We start from the raw sequence: 19,397 nt of genomic DNA, 5'->3' as shown, positions 1-19,397 counted from the left end.
TGACTCGGTTCATTATTCCGTCGATTTGACGGTGCACTGCAGTGCACGTGTCAATCCCAGCTGTGCGCTGTGGTCACAGGGATATTGTCTTTCTCACAGCCTCCGTGTTCTGTCAAGTTCTGTAAGTGAGCACGAATGTGATATTGAGTGAGCGAAGTATATCCTAAACTGTCGCCCAATTTAGTTCGGTCTCAGCCACTACGGCATTACTATAATGACACTACGTTACGAATTCTTGATTCTTGAAATTAATAAACACTTGAGCACCAGATGCACATTATTTATGGCTGTCAACGTGCTCACGCAAACGCAAGCGTTGTGCAGCTTGCGTTCAGTTCGGTTCACACAGTTGCAAATACACGTCTTCCCTTTCAGGTGAAACAGTACGTGGCCCAATTAACGGAACAGTGCCAAAGCTTGCAGGGCAAGCCTTCAACACCAGTGGCTGCTCGTCCTGAGTATGTCTCCTTTCTGGTTTTTTAGGTGGGCGGGAGCTCTACTAAATATCCTGTATGCAAAAGTTCTATTAAATTAACCTCATCTTCTGATGTCAGGTGTTGAAAACAGGATTCAATTCTTGTTCTTGCACCTGTTGTGGAGCTGTGGGAACAGATGCAATTAGGCAGAAATCAAGAGATAGCCATGGTTGCAAACACTAAACCCAAAGTTCAAAAGAGGAAGTTCACATGGTTTGACAGGCAATAATAAAAAAGAAAAAGACTGGAACTGCATTGTCAAGGCAGTAATAGAAAGTTTTATAAATAGTGCACCCAAGCGTACTCTCATTCACAAAGCCTCACACCCTGCTTGTGTTGTTTTGTACTTCATTCACTTCTTTTGCATTCAATCTTTTGTATGCCTGGCAGTTCGCGTTCCATAACTTTGGGTGTGCAAAAACATAAAGCTCCCTAATAAAGGTTAATATTAGTCTCAAAAGAAAATGAAAAGGGTCCTTTTCTTCTGGGGCGGTATTCTGTAAGAGTCTACCTAGTGGACTGTCCATTACGGCTGTTCCTGATTGGCTGCTGCTTGACGTGCAGGAAGGAGACTGGCTGGCACCTTCCTGCACATCAAGCAGCAGCCAATCAGCGACAGCCGAAATTGACAGTCCACTAGGTAGACTGTTACAGAATACCGCCCCTGGTGGGCAGAAATAAAACCATGAACTGAATTTCTTCATACCTTGTGCACAGGGACAAAACACACCCACTGATTACCAGAGTAAGGTGTGGTTGAGTGTTGGCAATAGTGTGTGAGGCATTTGTCCCTATGCACACACTACATGGGGCCATACAGTGCCAGTCCCAAGCTTAATTTCTGGTTTCTGAAACATTTCTTTTTTAATTTGTTTGGTGGCTGCCGGAAATCTTGAAGCTCATATGGCAGGAACTCCCAAGTCACGAATGACAGCTTACCGATACCTCTGGGAAAAAAAAAAATGTTGCAATTTCGCCTGAAAGGCGCAGCATCAATTACGATACCAAATTAGTAGACAGCTATACGAAGTCAGGATAATAGTTTTATTGGCCGTATAAACTTTGAAACATTTGCCTACTAACTAAATTAACAAGCCTGGTGTCACGCGCGCGCAAGCAAACATGAACACATCTCACTCGAGGCCCATGCACACTAGCTGTCAAAACGCTGGAGTGAGAAAGTGCGGCAGCAGCAGCTAGCGAATTGACCTTCGTGCTGCCTCTCGCTTCAACGCAAACTAACCGGCAAGAACACAGCGCACACGAAGCATTCAGCACTCGGCACATTCTGTCCCCACCACAGATTGCTTTCAAGATAAGGTCCATGCAGCTGTGTATGGCGCAACTGCCACCAGAGTAGAATGCCCCCTTCCCTCCCCCCAGTGCCTTGTGCACGACGGAAGACGGCGCGCTTCCTCCATTGCGCACGCAGGATTGAACCACCATCGTCGGCTCAACCTCACATGCTTTCACTCGCACATATAGCATATGGCACAGAGGCAATGTTATCACACTTGGACTTTATGTGGAACATCACCGCGATGGCGGAAATGTGCCTGGAGTGTCCATAGAATTGCTATCGCAATAAAAGTGTACAAGCAGAGCACTCTCCCACTTGTTACCTATGGAAGTGAAACTTTGTGGATAAGAACCTTGAGAAGAATCAAGAACGGCACAACAAACAATGGAACAGAAAAATGAAAAGTGCCACATCATATGACTGGAAGACAGTAGTATGGATTAGTGGGGAAATGAGCATAGCAAGTATTGTGGGGTAGTTGAGACTAAGCGGAAGAAATGGGGTTGGGGATTAGCAGATCAGTTTTGAGGAAATCGTCTAGGTGGAGGAAGTGTCACAAAAGGGAAAAATTGCCATCCACTTGAGCATGAAGCTGCGGTGGAAACCCACACGAGTTTCAGAAAGTTTCAGAAACCCAGATTGTTTTCCATTGTAGCTTTATGCTACTATTGAGTGGATGACGATTCCTCCCTTTCATAGAGTTAGGGAGGTGATGTTATGCACAGAGCAGATAACCAGTTGCTTATCATAGTAACAGAATAAGTGCCAAGTTAAGAGAAATTATCAGGTATTGGGATGGAATTAGGAATTTTCAAGTATTTTGAGCACTTCAACTGCACTGACTGCTGCACTCACTAACTGCTTTCAGGCACTGGGCACTGTCTCACCACTACACTGTCCTTGCTCAGGTGAAGCTCTTGGTGGACCTTCCTTCAAAGGTGATAGTGCCTCTTTTCTCTCTTGGACTTTGCTCACTGTTGATAAGAAAAAATTGTTAATACTATCATGCTCTAAAGGTAATTCTCGACTGCCATTTGCTCAAACTATAATGATGTTATTGATCATTGCTGCTGACATCACATGTAGAGGATAGTTTAGAAACCTCTGTCCCGAAAAACTTCTCTGCTTTGACTTGTGTGGAAAGGCAAACAAAGGAAACTTGGCAGTCACCTGAAAGTGACATGAAACTACAAAGGAAACCCATACGAGTTCTTCAGTATAGAAATATGGCCACGTGGGTAATGCATGTTAAAGTACTGCGGTCCCGCTGCAGTAAAATCATTTTATATCCAGTGCCAGCCCTGTCTGCTTGTGTTTCTTGCCTGTTCATTTAGTGCACTTAATGTGTTCGATATTACCAGTACCACAGCACGGGACATAGGGTAAGTGCATAAATTATCTCTCATTAGCACAGTTTGCAGTTCATGAATGAGATGGCTTGTCTCAGGTCGTGCGCCTTGACAAATGCACGGTGTTGTGCTGTTCCTATGACATGCAGCTGTGGGGTGAAGCGGAGCGTGAATGCTGGGGTCGTGCAGCCTGCCTCCAGCGCTTGGGGCAGCATGTCCTCTGGCACCTGCAACTAGGCACAGGGCTGGAGCCTTGGAAGGCCCTGGTCTCTCGTCAGGGCACCTCCCTTGCGTCCCTTGGACAGTGCTTGCTCCAGGTATGCGTTGCAGTTGGCACCCACGTGCATCCTGTCACAGCACTTGAATGCGAGACAGGCAGTTGAAAGTTCCACGTAAACCAATATAGCAAGAGATTGCTACTAAAACAACCAACTGCAAAAGTTTTCAGAGCGTGGAAATCCTGAAAATCCTAAACTTCTTTGCAACTTCGCTGTTCAGGTTGAAACAGACGAGCAGCGCATGGAGGTATCCACTGCGCTTTTGCAGATAAGGGTGGACGCAATAGCCGCAGTGAAACAAAATCTTCTCGAATCCTGTGCTCCGAAAGGTTTTGTGTTTGGTAGTTCACAATGACCATATATATACTTACACACTGTTGACATTTATTTTATTGTAAAATGCCAGATCTTCAGACGTAGTTTTGACATCAATAATTTTTGTTGGTGTACAGTTTAAAGCAAAACTCATTTCAAAAGAATACAAATACAGTCACCTAGTGATTTTGCAGAGGCTTATATTTCTCACTCACTTTATTATTCAGGCCTACATGCCGCAGTGCCACCAACTCATGACACCAATGTACAACAGCAACTAAAATTTTTACAGATGTTATGTGAATATGTATTTGATAAATAAACTTCATTAACTTTTTTTTTTTTTTGTGGTGCAGATCATTCTTGCTCTGACTATAGAGCCGAATGCCTGTCCAAAGTGCTCCTACAGAACAATGTCTGTGAACGTTTTAATCAACAGTTAGCATCTTGAGTATTAAGGCAGTTTTTAGTAGTTATCACCAAATATTGGTACCTTTTGGCTCAAACTGAAGTATTTTTATAATTTTAAGGTTGCCTAGTCTATTCATAGTAAAACAAAAATGAGCACTCTTGTGAAAAAATAAAAGATTCACTTGCAAGTGATTAATTACAAAGTCACAACAGACTGACTGAAAGCCATCATTGTGTTGTCCACTATGCTTGTTGTGTTCTATTAATTCACCCATTTTGGGCCAGTATAACGTAAAACTATGGGCAGACCTGGAGCCGTTTTGACCTATCACGGAGGGCTAATGGCCGATTTGGAATAAAAACAGATTGGAATAGTTTTACGTTATACCGGCCTTGATCTTGGTTAGTTAGGACGTAAACCACCATTTACTGTTAGAGCAGTATGCTGTGTGTTATCTGCTGTTTTTCTTTTCTTTCTTTTTTTTTCTTCCTCATACTAATGACAGCATCAACATGTAGCTTGCCAGATTCGTTGCACAGCCCGCAACTCAAAATGGCAATGGCGATGGAATGAGACACATGGACAGCACAAAACCTGACCAAACATTGTTGAATGAGCAGTTTAAAGGGTCCGACAACCAATATTTATGGTACCCATTTTATTAGTGAAACAGAGAGCTTACTAGTCAGAATGTCCAGTCTTCCAGTACTACTAATGCAGAAAACATGGAAAATTTTTATGTGAATTTTTAGATAGCTAGTTGCGATTGTGTTTGTGCAGACTTGTGCCGGAAATAGTAATAGGTGACAGTGATTGTATGCCGTCAATAGTAGAAAGCAGACAGCAAGTGCGGCCGTGGCCATGAGGTATTAATCTTTTATCAAAGCGAATAGCTTTTGATTTCGTGCACTTTTGATTTCTTAAGCATGCCGTCTCTTGAATATCTGAGTGAGCTGGAGTGAATAATTTTAGTTTGCATGCATGATTTGAACTTAGATCCATACGTAGTAGTGTGCAAAATATCAAAATGTGCACCATCATGCAATGAAGCATGCCACTGTTCTGCCATTCCACTCGTTGCCATCAAGGTAGTGCTGCTTGTAAGCATGAACTTTCTTTAGATTGTAATAGACAGAATAAAGCACAAACGCCTATAAAACATAAATGCAATTTTAAATAATGCATACAGTGCACTTAATACGAGCCGACTTGCATACAGTAATCAGCTGTCACTTGGTGGTCCAGCATTGCAGGACCACCACATTTCACTGTAGAGCATCGCAACATACCACTTTTCATGACTTCTGTTCCAATTTACAATTTATGTTTAAACCGGAAACAGCATGTCTGATTCTATGACTATAAATAATGATATTTTCATTTTCACCATAATCATATAACACGCTCTGCCCCAGGTTGTCGGTCCCTTGAACAATCGTATTGTGAAATGCATATGTACTATAACATTATTCCATTTAAGCCCAACTGCTCCCATATAAAAAAAAGAGTTCTGCTTCAAAAATGCTGGATAGACCACCCGAGGACATGGAAACAACATAGCTTCTTTATTGAGCGTCCTTATTAATGCTGCTCAGCATGCCTAAGCAGGTGTGCCTCCGGTTTTCAGGGATGCTGGAGAAGACTGCTGTCCCTGGAGCCATCAGTGTCATGGGAGGCTCCACTGGAATCACTCACAGGGCTGGCTCTTCTTCAAGGCTCGTCCCTCACTGAGTTGCTTACGCACTTATTGCAGCGGCGATTGGTTAGTATGTCATACTCGTCTTCAGCTTTGGACGACTGAGAACATTACAATAATTCATTGTGTGTCTGTGAGTCAGCAGTGCTTGTGATGTCGCTGCAAAATTATTCTAAACTCTGTTTCCCATGCTGATAGACTGCAATCGGCAGCAGCAGTTGTGCTTGACAAGTTCATCACCTCAGTTTATAATGCATCACGAGTCATCACCATTATCAGCCCTTTTATGTCCATGGCTGGATGAAGGACTCCCTCCATGATCTCCAATTATATCTGTTTTGTGTCAGCTAACTCTGCCTTATGCCTGCAAATTTCCTAATCTCGTCGTACCACCTTCTCCTATACCACCTTCAACTGAGTTTTCCTCTGTTGGAAACCGTTCCGTTACTCTAATAGACTGCCACTTATCTACTCTACATGTTACATGACTTGCCCAACTCCACTTGATCTTAATCTCAACCAGGATATCATCCACCCACTACTCCATACCTCTGTCTTCCTCTCTCTTAATGTTATGTCTATTGTCTTCCATTCAAGAACTTTTCAAGTTTCTTTGTTATCCTCCAAGGTTATGGCCTATTATACGAGAGTGGTCCGATAAGTACTTAGCCTCACCGCGAGAGCGCGACGCTATTGCAGGAGACATATACTGACGTTGAGTACGCTCTCTTAGAGGGACACATGCAAAGGTCCAGTTGAATCGGACTCGCGGTTTTGTTTTTGGCCGCTTGAGGAAGAGGAAGCAGGTGATTTTTCGTGTGTCCGTTAAAAAAATGGAAAAAGAGCAATATCGGTCGGTGGTTCGATTCTTGTTTTTGGAAGGGAAATCGCGCAGCGAAATCAAAGAGCGACTGGATGCCCTCTACGGTGAGTCTTCTCCTTCGATGGCAATCGTCAAAAATTGGTTCAACGAGTTTAAACGTGGTTGCACGTCGGTTTTTGATGAGGCTCGCCCAGGGGCCCGCAAACGGCTACCACGGCTGATAACGTGGCAAAAATCCACGACCTCGTATTGGCAGACCGCTGACTGAAGGTGCGCGAGATAGCTGAGACAGTAGGCATCTCAATAGACCGCGTGGGTCATATCCTGCATGAAATTTAGGGCATGAGAAAGCTGTCGGCGCGATAGGTGCCACATTTGCTCACTCCGGACAACAAGCGCGTCCGTGAGACCACTTCAGAGCAGTGTTTGAAGCTGTTTAAGCGTAATCCGAAGGAGTTCCTGCGTCGTTTTGTGACTGTCGACGAAACATGGATCCACTGGTACACACCAGAGACCAAAGAACAGTCGAAACAGTGGACTGCACCCGGAGAACCTGCTCCGAAGAAGGCGAAGACTGTCGCATCGGCCGGAAAGGTGATGGCCACCATTTTCTGGGATTCTCAAGGTGTGATCTTCGTCAACTACCTTGAGAAGGGCAAAACGGTGACAGGACCCTACTACGCCGAATTACTGGGCTGATTCGACGCCGAATTGCGAAAAAAACGGCCACATTTGGTGAAGAAAAAGGTGCTCTTCCACCATGACAACGCGCCAGCTCACACCTGCGCCGTCGCCACGGCCAAGTTGGTCGAACTGGGCTACGAAGTGGTGCCCCATCCAGCGTATTCACCAGATTTGGCCCTGAGTGATTTCTTCTTGTTTCCCAACTTGAAAAAGTCACTCGCCGGACAAAAATTTGAGTCGAATGAAGAAGTTATCGCCGCCACAGAAGCCAACTTTGCAGCTCAGAAGAAAACATATTTTTCTCATGGGATCAAGAAGTTGGAGGATCGCTGGGTCAAGTGTATAGAGTTGAAAGGGGAATATGTTGAGAAATAAATCGACACCATTCCAAAATTTTAGTTTTTCTTTTGAAGGCTAAGTACTTATCGGACCGCCCTCGTATGTAGTTGAACATCTCTTCAGTAAAATCGCCTTTATAACAAAGGGTTTCGTATGTACCAGCTGAATTTCTATCCTTTATATGTATTTTCAAAGCTTCTACAGTGAAGAGCACTTAGATCAATTCAGGCATCCCTGACGGCTGATTTTTTGCTTTACAATGAATGCACGTATAGTTGCGCTGCCGCTTTCCTGCTGTCAGCACTAGCGCCAGAGATGCATTTGACGAGCTTGCCGATGACAGCATGTAGTCCACTCCTGCTGCACAGCTTCTTGCATCGCTGCTGGGCTTTGCTACAGAGCATGCCGTGAATCTAGATGCCATTATTAAGTTCGACTGCACTCGCACATTCCGTCGGACGAAGTGCACAAAAGAAAATTGTCAGCTTCTTTGACCAAGCGCAATTTTTACAATGAAGTGATTGTATAACAAAAGAGTTTGGAGGTCCCAAGTGCTTTGCTATATAGAATTTTACTGTATATATATCCTTTTGTATAATTTTAGGGCTGTAGTGCCATGCCACACTTGTGGGTGAACTCCAGTAAGATGAAATGCAGCTGGGGATGCCCCTCAAATGCACAATTCTCGCTTGTAGACTTTGTTACTGCGCAGTGCCACTAGCGGTGGAAATGCCACTAAGTGTGCTAATAAAAGTGCCTAGAGCGAATTCCGTGGGAAGACACGATTCATTTTTGGAACCCAGCAAAGATGGAACTTTTTCAACCTCCCCTATTTCTTTTAACTGAATGCATATGTTTTTGATTTACAAATCAATTTGACACCCTGATCTTTATGAAGACCATTGTGCATCAATATGTGCCCCAGCATGTCAGAAGACCATGTCAAGAAAGCAACAGAGACATATATATGATATAGCATGTCCTGCTCACAAAAGAAGACAAAACTTCACGAATGGGTAAGGCCAGTCGTCTTGCTTGTCTTCATGCCCGAACAATTTTTTTTTCTTTCTCTTCTTTTCCTTTTTGTATTTTTATGTGGTTTTGCTTGTCCCTTGATGAAAATCCCAGAGTCACCGCAGGATGAAATGCAAGGTCAGAGAAATAGCTTTTTGGCGAAAGCAGGATGGTCACTCCCAATGGCTAGATATTGTGGGGATGCTCAACTCTCACGCGTCCCCTGATCTTGTTTTCCCCACATGGCTTTCGTGTCTCCTGTAATTCTCCGCATAGATAAGGTCCGGTTGGCGGTCAATGTGTTTGCAGCATATTACAAGAGATGGCGCGAAGGTTGCGCTGCTAACGCTGCCTAACGAAGGGGTTACTGGGATGCAAGAATAGGCTCTTCCTATTTGGCTTGGGGTCGGCCAGCTGAGTGGACGTTTTGTGCGCTCGCCGGCCATTCATGGGACCTTCCTGCAAAAGGATTAAGAGCAGGATACCAGAATGGATGAACACGATTGTTCGATGCACCATTGTTTGCGTGTACGGTCACGCAAACAATGCGTGACCGTACACGCAAACGATTAGGCGTTGGGGTCCAGCATGGGAGAGAACATATTCGCTCGCTATTTGGTCGCGATAAGTCAGACTTCCTCGATTTGTCGCGTTCCCATCGGCATGTTGTATCGGTAATCATTCGGCTGGCTAGATTGGTGCATAAAAGGCGCAATAAATGCCGTTGTGATTGTCTGCACTACTCTGTTGTTGTTCCTTTGTCCCAAAAGCACGTTGGAGACCCCACAATATACAACATTGACTTTGTGAATTTCATCACATTCTTTTATTTATGTCATCTCTTCCTGCCATTTGTGCCGACAAAAACTGTCGCAGTTTCGCCCGAAAGGCGAAGCATCAATTGCGATAGCAAATTGATAGAGAGCTATTCGGAGTAGGGATAGTAGTTTTATCGACTGCATAAACTTGGACACATTCGCTTACTAACTGAATTAACAAGCGTGGTATCAGCGCGCACAAGCAAACATGAATAGATCACACTCAATGACCGCAGACGAATGTCAGAACACTGGCAGCAAGCGCAGCCACCACAGCGAGCGAAGGTTCGTGCCTTCTATTGCTTCAACGGAAACCGCGCGGCAAATGCACAGCGCATACAAAGGTCAGAGCCGTGTGGAGATTGCTTTTAAGAGACAGTGCGGGCGACCGCCACAGCCAGGCAAAGTACAAACGCAGTTGTTGGCAGAGTAGAAGCTGCCCCCCCCCCCCCTCTCTCCCGCGCTGCCTTCCCGCTTTCTTGCTTTCGCGTGGGAGATTGAGTGGCCAGTTCCCCTTGCATCCGGTTGGAAGATAAGCATTTGGTGCCGCAGCACAGCGTCGCCCCGCCTCCCTCCCTCCCATACCCCCACGGCCTTTCGTGCGACGAAGGTCGCGTTTGCTTTCCGCCGTGCGTTCGCTCTACGTGATAGCGCGCGCCCCTGCACGCTTTCACTTGCACATATGGCGCGCAGCGACGATTTTATCGCCCTTGGACTTTATACGAAACCTCACGGCGACGGCGACAGCAGAAATCCGGTTGAAGTGTCCATATAATTGCTATCGCAATAAAGTAATTTTTAGTCAAACTGATCATTGATTTAGCAAGAATATTTTTATAAAGTTTAAATGTGGCTGTGGATGCCAGAAAAAATGTTCCCAAATTATTTAAAATTTTTTAGATTTTGAAGATTTGGTTCTGACATATGATGGACTATAGTATACTATTTTTACTGTGCTCTTGGCATAAGAAGACTGCCTTGCATGAATACAAAGAGGCAATATTTGTAGCCCTAGCAACCTTGCATAATATGTCTAATTAGCTGACAAGCTCGTCAGTTCCCATTTTATCAGTATACAGTATTTGTCACTGTAGCACCTTCATGATGATGCCTTTTTTTTTAGCTACGCAATCAAGTAAACCTTTTAAAACTGGTAACATGTGCATCATATAAGCAGAGTGAGCTTTATGGTGTCTCGGCATCTATTTTCCAAGGAAACCTGCATGAGCCTATGTAATACTGCTTCAGGGCCTTGTGGATCAGTTGGTGGGATCAGACAATGTTTCTACGAGGGAGCAGCTCTGTGGCCTGGCTACTCTGCTTGTGTCCACACTTCAGCTAGTGCAAACTGCTTTCCTGAGTTCGCAACCAAGTGCACTGGAGTCGCGCTTATGTGAGGTCACAAAGAGCAGTGCTTGTGGTAAGACCGCCTTTCCTGCCTAGTGCTCTTCTACACTGACTTGCGATTTTGTGCTCAACAATGCTTTATTTTTGCAAGATCACATTTCTTGGCATGTGTGATTTAGTAACAACCCCTTGTATCTTTCATTTGTAATCTACTTGTAAGTGTTACTTTGTCTATTGAATTTATGTGGGACTGCTAGAACAATAAAAAAAAAGGAAGACCACTGAGAAAGCATAATGACTAGCTTGAATATGTATCTTCAACAAAATTGTGTATGTGTTTGGTGGGATTGCGAATAACATGCACGCGCACACTCGCCTTTACTTTCCAAGGCTTTGTAATTACTTCAAGAAAATAAAATTGAATCCAGTGGAAGTTGTGTTACAGGTGCTGATGATACTGCAAACTGTGTTTGTATTTCCATGTGAGCTATCTCAAACTAATATGCCTGAGTGAATGAATCTGCTTGAATGAATGTTTGCTTGAGGAAGCATTTCAAAATCTGTAAATGTTTTGTCTCGTTGACTGTTTATGCACCCCAGTCTAGTGCTTGCCTTATTATTTGTTGATTAACTTGAAATAAGTAGCATGCTTTCTGCCTGAAGCAACAGTAACTCGTCTGTTTGTGAATTCTGATTACCAGATTTAAACAAACCTGCAGTGTTTGTAGCTATCTCAACGATTGACCTATTACAAGGTCACATTTGTTACTCTCTCTACCAGATCTGGTAAGCTTCTCCGAAAGCCCATCATTCCGCTACGCCCCAGCACTCGTGCGAGGTGAGCTAATTATTAAGTTGCATATCTGCCACACTTTCCTTGGCTGCGTTTTCATCTCTGAATGCAAATTCGTGTGCCGTCAGCTTGTCAGTTAAAATGAGCAGTTGCATTTCAATTATGCTTGTGAGCATATTTGCATGTGTGCATCTAGTGAACAAACATACCTGTTTCTGCAGAGTTCCGTGTGCAAGTCAACCTTGACACGCCACAGCTGGAGGTTCTTCAGAAGGAATGTCGTCAGTTTGTGAAGAAGTAAGTGAAACTGTTTGGCTGAATATCAAGGCTATATATAGAGTCTAGACGTACCTTACATGATTTGTTCAACAGAGTAGAGGAGTACCCCACCATGCTGGCTATGGCATTCTGCTGCTGGGCATGGGGCTGCAAGTTTGATTTCTGGTCACCGCATTCTAATGGGGGCAGAATGCAAAAACATTGATCTACTTAGATTTAGATGCACACATGTAGATGCATAGAAGAACCCCAGGTGGTCCAAATTAATCCGAATCCTTCTACTACGACGTTCCTCGTAGCCTACTGTGCAGTTTCGGGATGTTAAACTTGACAATGTAATTTGCAGAAGTAAGTTCGGGACATTTGGTACAAAGCCAAGCTAATGCGTATGAAGCCTTTTCTTTTACACTGCTCCTCGGGATTGGTAAATAGGTTGTTCGATAATAAAGGTATGTGAGGGCTGGCATCTTTTATTAGCCACTGGCCACAAGAGTACCCATGAAAATCAAGTGGTAAATCAACACCAATGCAGGAATAGTGGGTGAAAAGAACAAGTGTGATTTCTGATGGCATTTTGTATTATTCTTGCTAAGTGAGGCACATTTTAAATGCGAAGCATTTTTGGCGAACATTTGCCATTGTGACAATGTCTGTCTGTCCGTCCGTCCGTCCGTCCGTCCGTCCGTCCGTCCGTCCGTCCGTCCGTCCGTCCGTCCGTCCGTCCGTCTGGCCGGCCGCCTACGTGTTGGTGCTCTCATGCTTGTTTCGTTAGTTTGGTGTGTACCAAAATTTGCATGGTATGAGAAGAGTGTATGATGAACATAAATGATATAGTTGGATATAACTTAAGTTTGCAGTGAAGCCTCGCCCACACCCTCATAACCGCCAGCCACTGTTCCTCCATGAGGCTGCAAATAGTTCGTGCTTCAAACTTTCCCTGTTACCTAAATAAGGTGGTAACCACAAAAATAAAATTATAAGCACGTAATTTTATACGTTTTACGTTTTCACTCGTTTATTATAGTGGAACGTAGAAGTACGACAGATACAGTTACCTGTCATGGTTGCTCAGTGATTATAGTGTTGGGCTGCTGAGCACGAGCTCGCGGGATCAAATCCCGGGAGGCGAAATGCAGAAAACACCCGTGTACTTAGATTTAGGCGCATGTTAAAGAACCCCAGGTGGTCGAAATTTTATTGCGATAGCAATTATATGGACACTCCAAAGCAGATTTCTGCCGTCAGCGTCGCCGTCACCGTCGCCGTCGCCGTGAGGTTCCGTATGACGTCAATGGAGATGAAATCGTCGCCGCGCGCCGAACGCTGTATGTGCGAGTGAAAGGGCGCGTGGGACGCGCCCTTTCATGGGGAGTGAACGCACGGCGGAGAACAAACGCGCGTTCTGCGCCGTGCTCCCTTAAGGGCTGCAGAAGTAGGCGTCTCTTTCCTCCTCTACAATCACCATATATGTAGAACAAACGCGCCTTCTTCCGACGCGCGAAAGGCCGTTGGGGGGGGGGGGGAGGGGGAGGGAAGGGAGGCGACGTTGAGCTGCGGCACCAAGTGCCTATTTATATCAGAGGCTCCGGCAACAGTCACCAACGCCGCACGCATTTTGTGCGAACGCGGGCAAAACGCCGACGGCGTCGACAATAGTTCTGCGTGTTGCCGGTGCTGCTGCATGTCCAAGTTTATACAGCTGATAAAGCTACTATCATTACTCCGTATAGCCCTCTACAAATTTGCTATCGCAATTGATGCTTCACCTTTAAGGTGAAACGCGACAACTTTTTAATCCGGAGTTCCCCACTGCGGTGTGCCTTGTAATCAGATGGTGGTTTTGGCACGTAAAACCACATAATTAAGTTATTTTTTTGCAAATACAGTTGTATCAAGTGTGATGCCATTTTGAAAAGGTCGCGTGACGGCGATTGTGTTTGCTTCTGTGATTGGCTGGCGGAGTGACACAACCCCGCGGTCCGTGTGCCTTTGTTACCAACTGCAGTTTTTTAAGTTGCATCCTACTATAGGTCATAACATGAATGTCATGACCTGCGTGCCATGTAGGTCATGAAACAGCCGCCTATGTTTTGGTGCTCTTATGGTCGTTTCGTTAACTTGGTATGTACCAAAATTGGCATGGTATGACAAGAGTGTATAACGAACATAAATGATAGGTCAATGACAATGACCCAGCGATAAAAGATGAACACTCAAAAACCACTGAAATGGGTTCGAATGTGGTTACTAAGTGAAGGAAACACTAAAGGATGATGGTAGAAATCATAGTCATGAGCATAACTCAGCAAAAAGTCACAGGCCTGCACGGCACATGCAGCACAGTCACAGCGTAAGCTGGTGGAGCGGCTCCAAGAGTAGCTCCAATTTCGGCACCACCACGCACAACAGGATCTTCGTGGCAAAGTCTCTTTGTCTCGTTTTGACGAGAACGATCTGAACTGTCCGCCCGGCGTCAACGGCGAGCTGCGGCTTGTAATGCTCTCTGCACAGCAGTCTGCCGAGGCCGATGATGCCTGGTTGTAGCCGCGCACGTAGCTCTATGATTCACTTCTTCAGCAGCGGTTCGTACCTTGCGAGGAGTCGTCATAATGTGTACTGAAGAGGTATCCAGTATACCAGGTACAGTTACATGCAGCATCCAACTGCTCTATGCAACTTACATGTCGGGCACGATGCGTTTGCAGGCGCCTTAACTAGATAGCACCACCATACTGGCGAAGGCTCGGGATTGTGTTGATTGCACGCCTCGTCTGAACCGCATCTCGTCGTCTGCGCCTGCGTGCCTGCCTAGGGAGCGTTTATAGGGCATTTTTCTGCTGCCTGATAGCAAGCGCATGAGTGGCTCAGTGGTAAAGTATCCGACTCCCGCACAGCGGGCCTGGGTTCGATCCTGGTGGGGCCCGGGTACTTTTTTTCGCATTTCCGGTGATAGCGGTTACGGTCACCGGCATCGGAGGCGGCGGTGGACACCATCGCGAACCAAAACAGCTATTGGAATGGGCCCATAACAGCTTACGCTGTAAAATGACAATGACTCAGCGAAAAACATTAACACTCAAAACCATTGGAATGGGTTCTGACATTGGTACTAAGTGAAGGAAACACTAAAGGATGATAGTAGAGGTCATAGTCATGACCATGACTCAGTGAAAAAAGATTAACACTAAAAAAACCAATGGAATGGGTTCAGATGTGACACTAAGTGAAGGAAAAGGCTAAAGGTTGATAGTCGAAGTCATAGTCATGAGCATGACTAAGGCTTTCGCCTTTAGGTCTCTTAGGCGTAGCTAAAGGGACTCTTGAGTATTCATGACACGAAATTCATGACATGCGTGCCATGTAGGTCATGAAACAGCCGCCTACGTCTTGATGCTGTCATGGTTGTTTCGTTAACTTGGTAGGCTCCCCGCACACTGCTTCGCATAACATCGATTCCCACAGGGCATGCGATTTGCCTGCGTTTTCAACCTAGGTGATGTTTGGTAGTACATTGTGACTTTAAAACTTCTAACCTCTATTTGTTGCTCTATTTTAAATTGAATAACAAATGTATAAAGAACACGGTAAAGCCTTATAGTTTTCAGAAAGCTGCATTCTGGCATGAGACAGATAAGGCGTTACTGCCCAAATATCAAGTATGAGAGTATAATACTGTTCCCTTTATGGACGAGTGTTGCAAGCAACACACCAGAGAAATAAAAAAAATTTGTTTCTCTTGCTGAGTTTCACTTCTCAGCATGGAGTTTGGGCTTAAGTGTCTTGGGCCAACACTGAATACTCGACAGCAAGTGTTATTTATTGGATTAAAGCACCGAAGACAAGGAAGAAAAAGCTTGGTGCGTGACTCACTTTCTTTTGAAAGCAAGGTCAGAGGAGAAAGACTGATGCAAGATCCCTGGCTGCAGTGGTATCACACTGGTAATGTAGAGGAAATGCGATGCGAAGTATAACTCTTTTTTAAATCCGATGAGAACTGTTTGTAAGTTCCACAGGAAGCCATAGGGTGGCTTGCGGTGAAGCTCGCTTACAGGTGTTGCTCAGAAGTAACGAACCTGTTGCCGAAAAAGTTTTCACAAAATAACTTTCCTTTCCATTGAACATCATTATTATCAGTGTATTTTGCACGCTTTGATGAATTCCTTCAGGTATTTTTATTTTCTTTCCTTAAGGGTTTGATAAATCAATAGTTTTCTACCCATTTAAAAAAAATCATTTTGCTAAGTTACTTTGGCAAACGATCTTATTTTAGTCTGTATTTGCAAACTTAAGCCTTTCTTAATCATGTGTTTGTGTTACCTGTTCTCATGAAGTCTTGGAACTGAAAAACAAAAAGGGGGATTCTTTTATGTTTTGAACAATCGATTGAGTTTGTCCTACATCACCTCACTTCCTTGGGACATTTACTAAAACATTTGTTACATTGTCCTGCTATTGAGTTTGGTAAAACAGATGAATTTATATTTTTAAACATGCCTAATGTGAGCATCAGACAATGACAAGTTTTTATTTAGTTTGGCTGTCTCTGCATTACTGTGGAAAAGAACTATAGTTGCTTCTTTTTGGAAATTAACTTGCTTTAACATTGTAGTTCTGCTTTAACATTGTAGTACTTAGTATTTGTGTAGTATCGTAGGATGCTGTTATTACTGACCCTCTCCTAAAACCACTTTGTGTGTGTGCGTCTCTTACAGTGTGGAGGAAAAGAGTGTGGAGCGGATAGTGTCTCATCTGAGCCAACTCCACTCGCTACAAGCCCTGGCACGACTCGGAGCTGATCTTAGGGAACGCCTGCCAAAGGTAGACACATGTTCTGTGGCACAATGCAGCGTGTGGCTACAATCACCAAGTTGCTCTTCTTTTTAGTCTGCCATGGACGTGTAGCAGTGTTGTGTTTTTCTTTACAGTGCAGGATGTACCCGTAGTGCCATGTTCATTTTTCACCATGAGGCTTCAAGTATTTTGTGGAACTGTCAGAGGGACTGCTGAGTCGCTTCGAATGTACAGAGGGGCCATATTCTTAGGGGATTTAGGTCAGAGTATTAATTAAATGTCTACCAGTTTTGCCTGTTGTCACCGGCGCCAATTTCTCATTCTGCAAGGACATGTTTGCCTAATAAAAGAATTTGTTTGATAATGTTCATGTTGTTGTTGTGTGCCAATATGCCATCATAGCATGTTAGTGTGGACCATACTAGGTAAGTAGCATTGGCATATTGTGTGTGATTATTTGCGATATTTTACTTAAGATGTAGTAGACGCTGCAGATGGTTTCGTTTTCATGGTCAGTATGAGAGGCTTGTAAACAATACACTCTTCACTTTGGAAAAAAAAAAAAAAAAGCTACCTTGGTTTCATAAGCGGCAACTGTGAAAACTATGACAGGGCATGCTTTAGTTGTGCTTCTTAACATGCTTTACTTGCAGCTTATACTTTACATTTGCAGTACTCAATAGGCAGCATATGCCCCTGAACTCATTAAGAAGCCAGTGAACAAAGGTTTAGCTCATGATGCCTCTCCTGGCCTCCACGTTCATGCCTGATTAACAAACCAATTTGGTTTTTATGCATTTGGATTTACAGCACTATTTAAAGTTTCAGTATGCTTAAGTTCCAGTTCACCTTTATGACAACATACTTTCTTTGGCATTTTTTTTTATGCTGTTCTACATCTGACATTGTGCCACTGTGATCAACGTTAGGCTGATTTATATGCAGGTTGCTGCATTATGTGCTGGTCACATAACCTTTAAAACTTTTTTTTCTTTATTTGTAGGAGGAGGCAGAACTGGGGACATTGGTCTTGGGAGAGCAGCTCTCATCGTGGAACCAGTTTTTTCGTGTTCACATAGGCAACCGCATAACAGTAGGTATCAGTATTGTGGCAGCCAGTGGGAAGCAGCTGGTTTGACATATTGACTCATTTTCATGTTTATTCTTCTCCGGTGACCGCTTTTCACCGGCTAACAAATTATGGCTAGGCGCAGGACGCACCTGTGTGTATCGGAAGTTTTGTGAAGTTATCTATGGTTCTCTCCGTTGTCTGTTGTTACTAAACCTTGTGTAAACTGATTGTATGCGTGATGCGAATTGTGTAGTACCTTCTGGAAGGCAAGCGGGCACCAGCAATTACGCTGGAAACTTCGACGAGTCATGTATAAAAGCTGATGCGCTTGACCCACAGATCAGATTTTCACCGATCGCCGACTGTGCTCGCCGCTATTGCTGTGCTTTGAGCGTCACTTGCTTTTGTGGGCACAGGTTCGCCCAATAAACAGTTTGCTTCGTGATTTACAGTTTTGCTACTGTGTTGTTCACCATCACTACAATGTGACATCTGACATTCCCAGTGATTGTCAAAGCGCGTCCTTGACCATGTCAGTGACCGAGGCCACCCGAGAATTCGACGAAGGGAAAATCTTGCGTAGTTCTTTGCGCACAATGACCCTCTCTCGGAGGTCGTTGGAGCCCAGTGCTTGGATTTCGCACTGCAGTGGGCGCACTTGGTGGTTATGTTGCCTAGTGCGCATTTTCAGAGTTTTCTCAATCGTCATTGCCTCTGTCAAAAACTCAGCTATGGTCTTCGGTGGGTTGCGGATCAGTCCGGCGAAAAGTTTTCTTTACGCCCCGCATCAGGAAGTGGACTTATTTCTCTTCGGACATTTCCGGCTCAGCGTGCCGGAAAAGACCGGTCATCTCTTCTATGAAGATGGCAATGTGGGCTTCCAGTAGTAGTTCAGCCCTCTCTCTTCGAACGACGCTCGTAAATGTCTTCAGGAAGTCGCTTCTAAACATTGTTAGAGTGGTCTCCCTGTTCTCAAAACATTCTCCAATGAGAAGTACACATGGCACAGCTTGTCCTCGGAGTTCCAGGTGCTGAAGTTTGAAACCCTTTTGAAAACCTCTAGCCAGCTTTCTGCGTCGTTGGACGAAGCTGCATGGAAGATAGGTGGTTTCCTGGGTTCTTGCAATATGATGGCTGCAGACGATGCTCGGTCCATCATGGTGGTAGTTGACTTGGCTGTGCTCTTTCTGGTCGTCTCGGGTAGAAGCCTGTGCTCCGGGGGCAAATTGTGTAGCCTGCGGCTAGTTGGTGGTCTGGGGCGGCGTTGGCATCCTCTTCACGCTTTGGACTAGGCTCTCGGTTGGATGGGGGCATCTGGTATATGAGCAGAAAATCACCTCCACCAGATGTCACATTGTAGTGACGGTGAAGAACACAGTAGCAAAACTGTAATTCACAAAGCTAACTTTTTATTGGGCGAACCTGTGCCCACAAAAGCAAGTGACACTCAAAGCACAACAATAATGGCGAGCACCATCAGTGATCGTCGAAAATCTGATCGATGGGTGAAGCGCGTCAGCTTTTATACATGACTCGTCGTACCCGTTTGCCTTCCACAAAGTACTTCGCAATTCGTGTCTAGCATACAGTCAGATTACACAAGGTTCAGCG

The 19,397-nt window shown here is 44.6% G+C and overlaps 1 protein-coding gene across 3 annotated transcripts in view; it reads left to right on the top strand.

The window, feature by feature from the left end:
* Positions 1-19,397, top strand: part of LOC119443144 (conserved oligomeric Golgi complex subunit 1-like) — a 91,374-nt gene that overhangs the window by 575 nt on the left and 71,402 nt on the right. For all 3 annotated transcript variants that reach the window (XM_049662593.1, XM_049662592.1, XM_037708302.2), the window contains exons 4-12: positions 376-458; positions 2,645-2,714; positions 3,275-3,442; positions 5,758-5,892; positions 10,753-10,924; positions 11,633-11,689; positions 11,866-11,941; positions 16,636-16,741; positions 17,718-17,807. In XM_049662593.1, coding sequence (XP_049518550.1) covers positions 376-458; positions 2,645-2,714; positions 3,275-3,442; positions 5,758-5,892; positions 10,753-10,924; positions 11,633-11,689; positions 11,866-11,941; positions 16,636-16,741; positions 17,718-17,807 — 957 coding nt within the window. The remainder of the gene's footprint in view (positions 1-375; positions 459-2,644; positions 2,715-3,274; positions 3,443-5,757; positions 5,893-10,752; positions 10,925-11,632; positions 11,690-11,865; positions 11,942-16,635; positions 16,742-17,717; positions 17,808-19,397) is intronic.

This window comes from Dermacentor silvarum, chromosome 2 (genome assembly GCF_013339745.2).
Source record: "Dermacentor silvarum isolate Dsil-2018 chromosome 2, BIME_Dsil_1.4, whole genome shotgun sequence".
NCBI classification, from domain to species: Eukaryota; Metazoa; Arthropoda; class Arachnida; order Ixodida; family Ixodidae; genus Dermacentor; species Dermacentor silvarum.
This window is presented reverse-complemented; position numbering and strand designations above follow the sequence as displayed.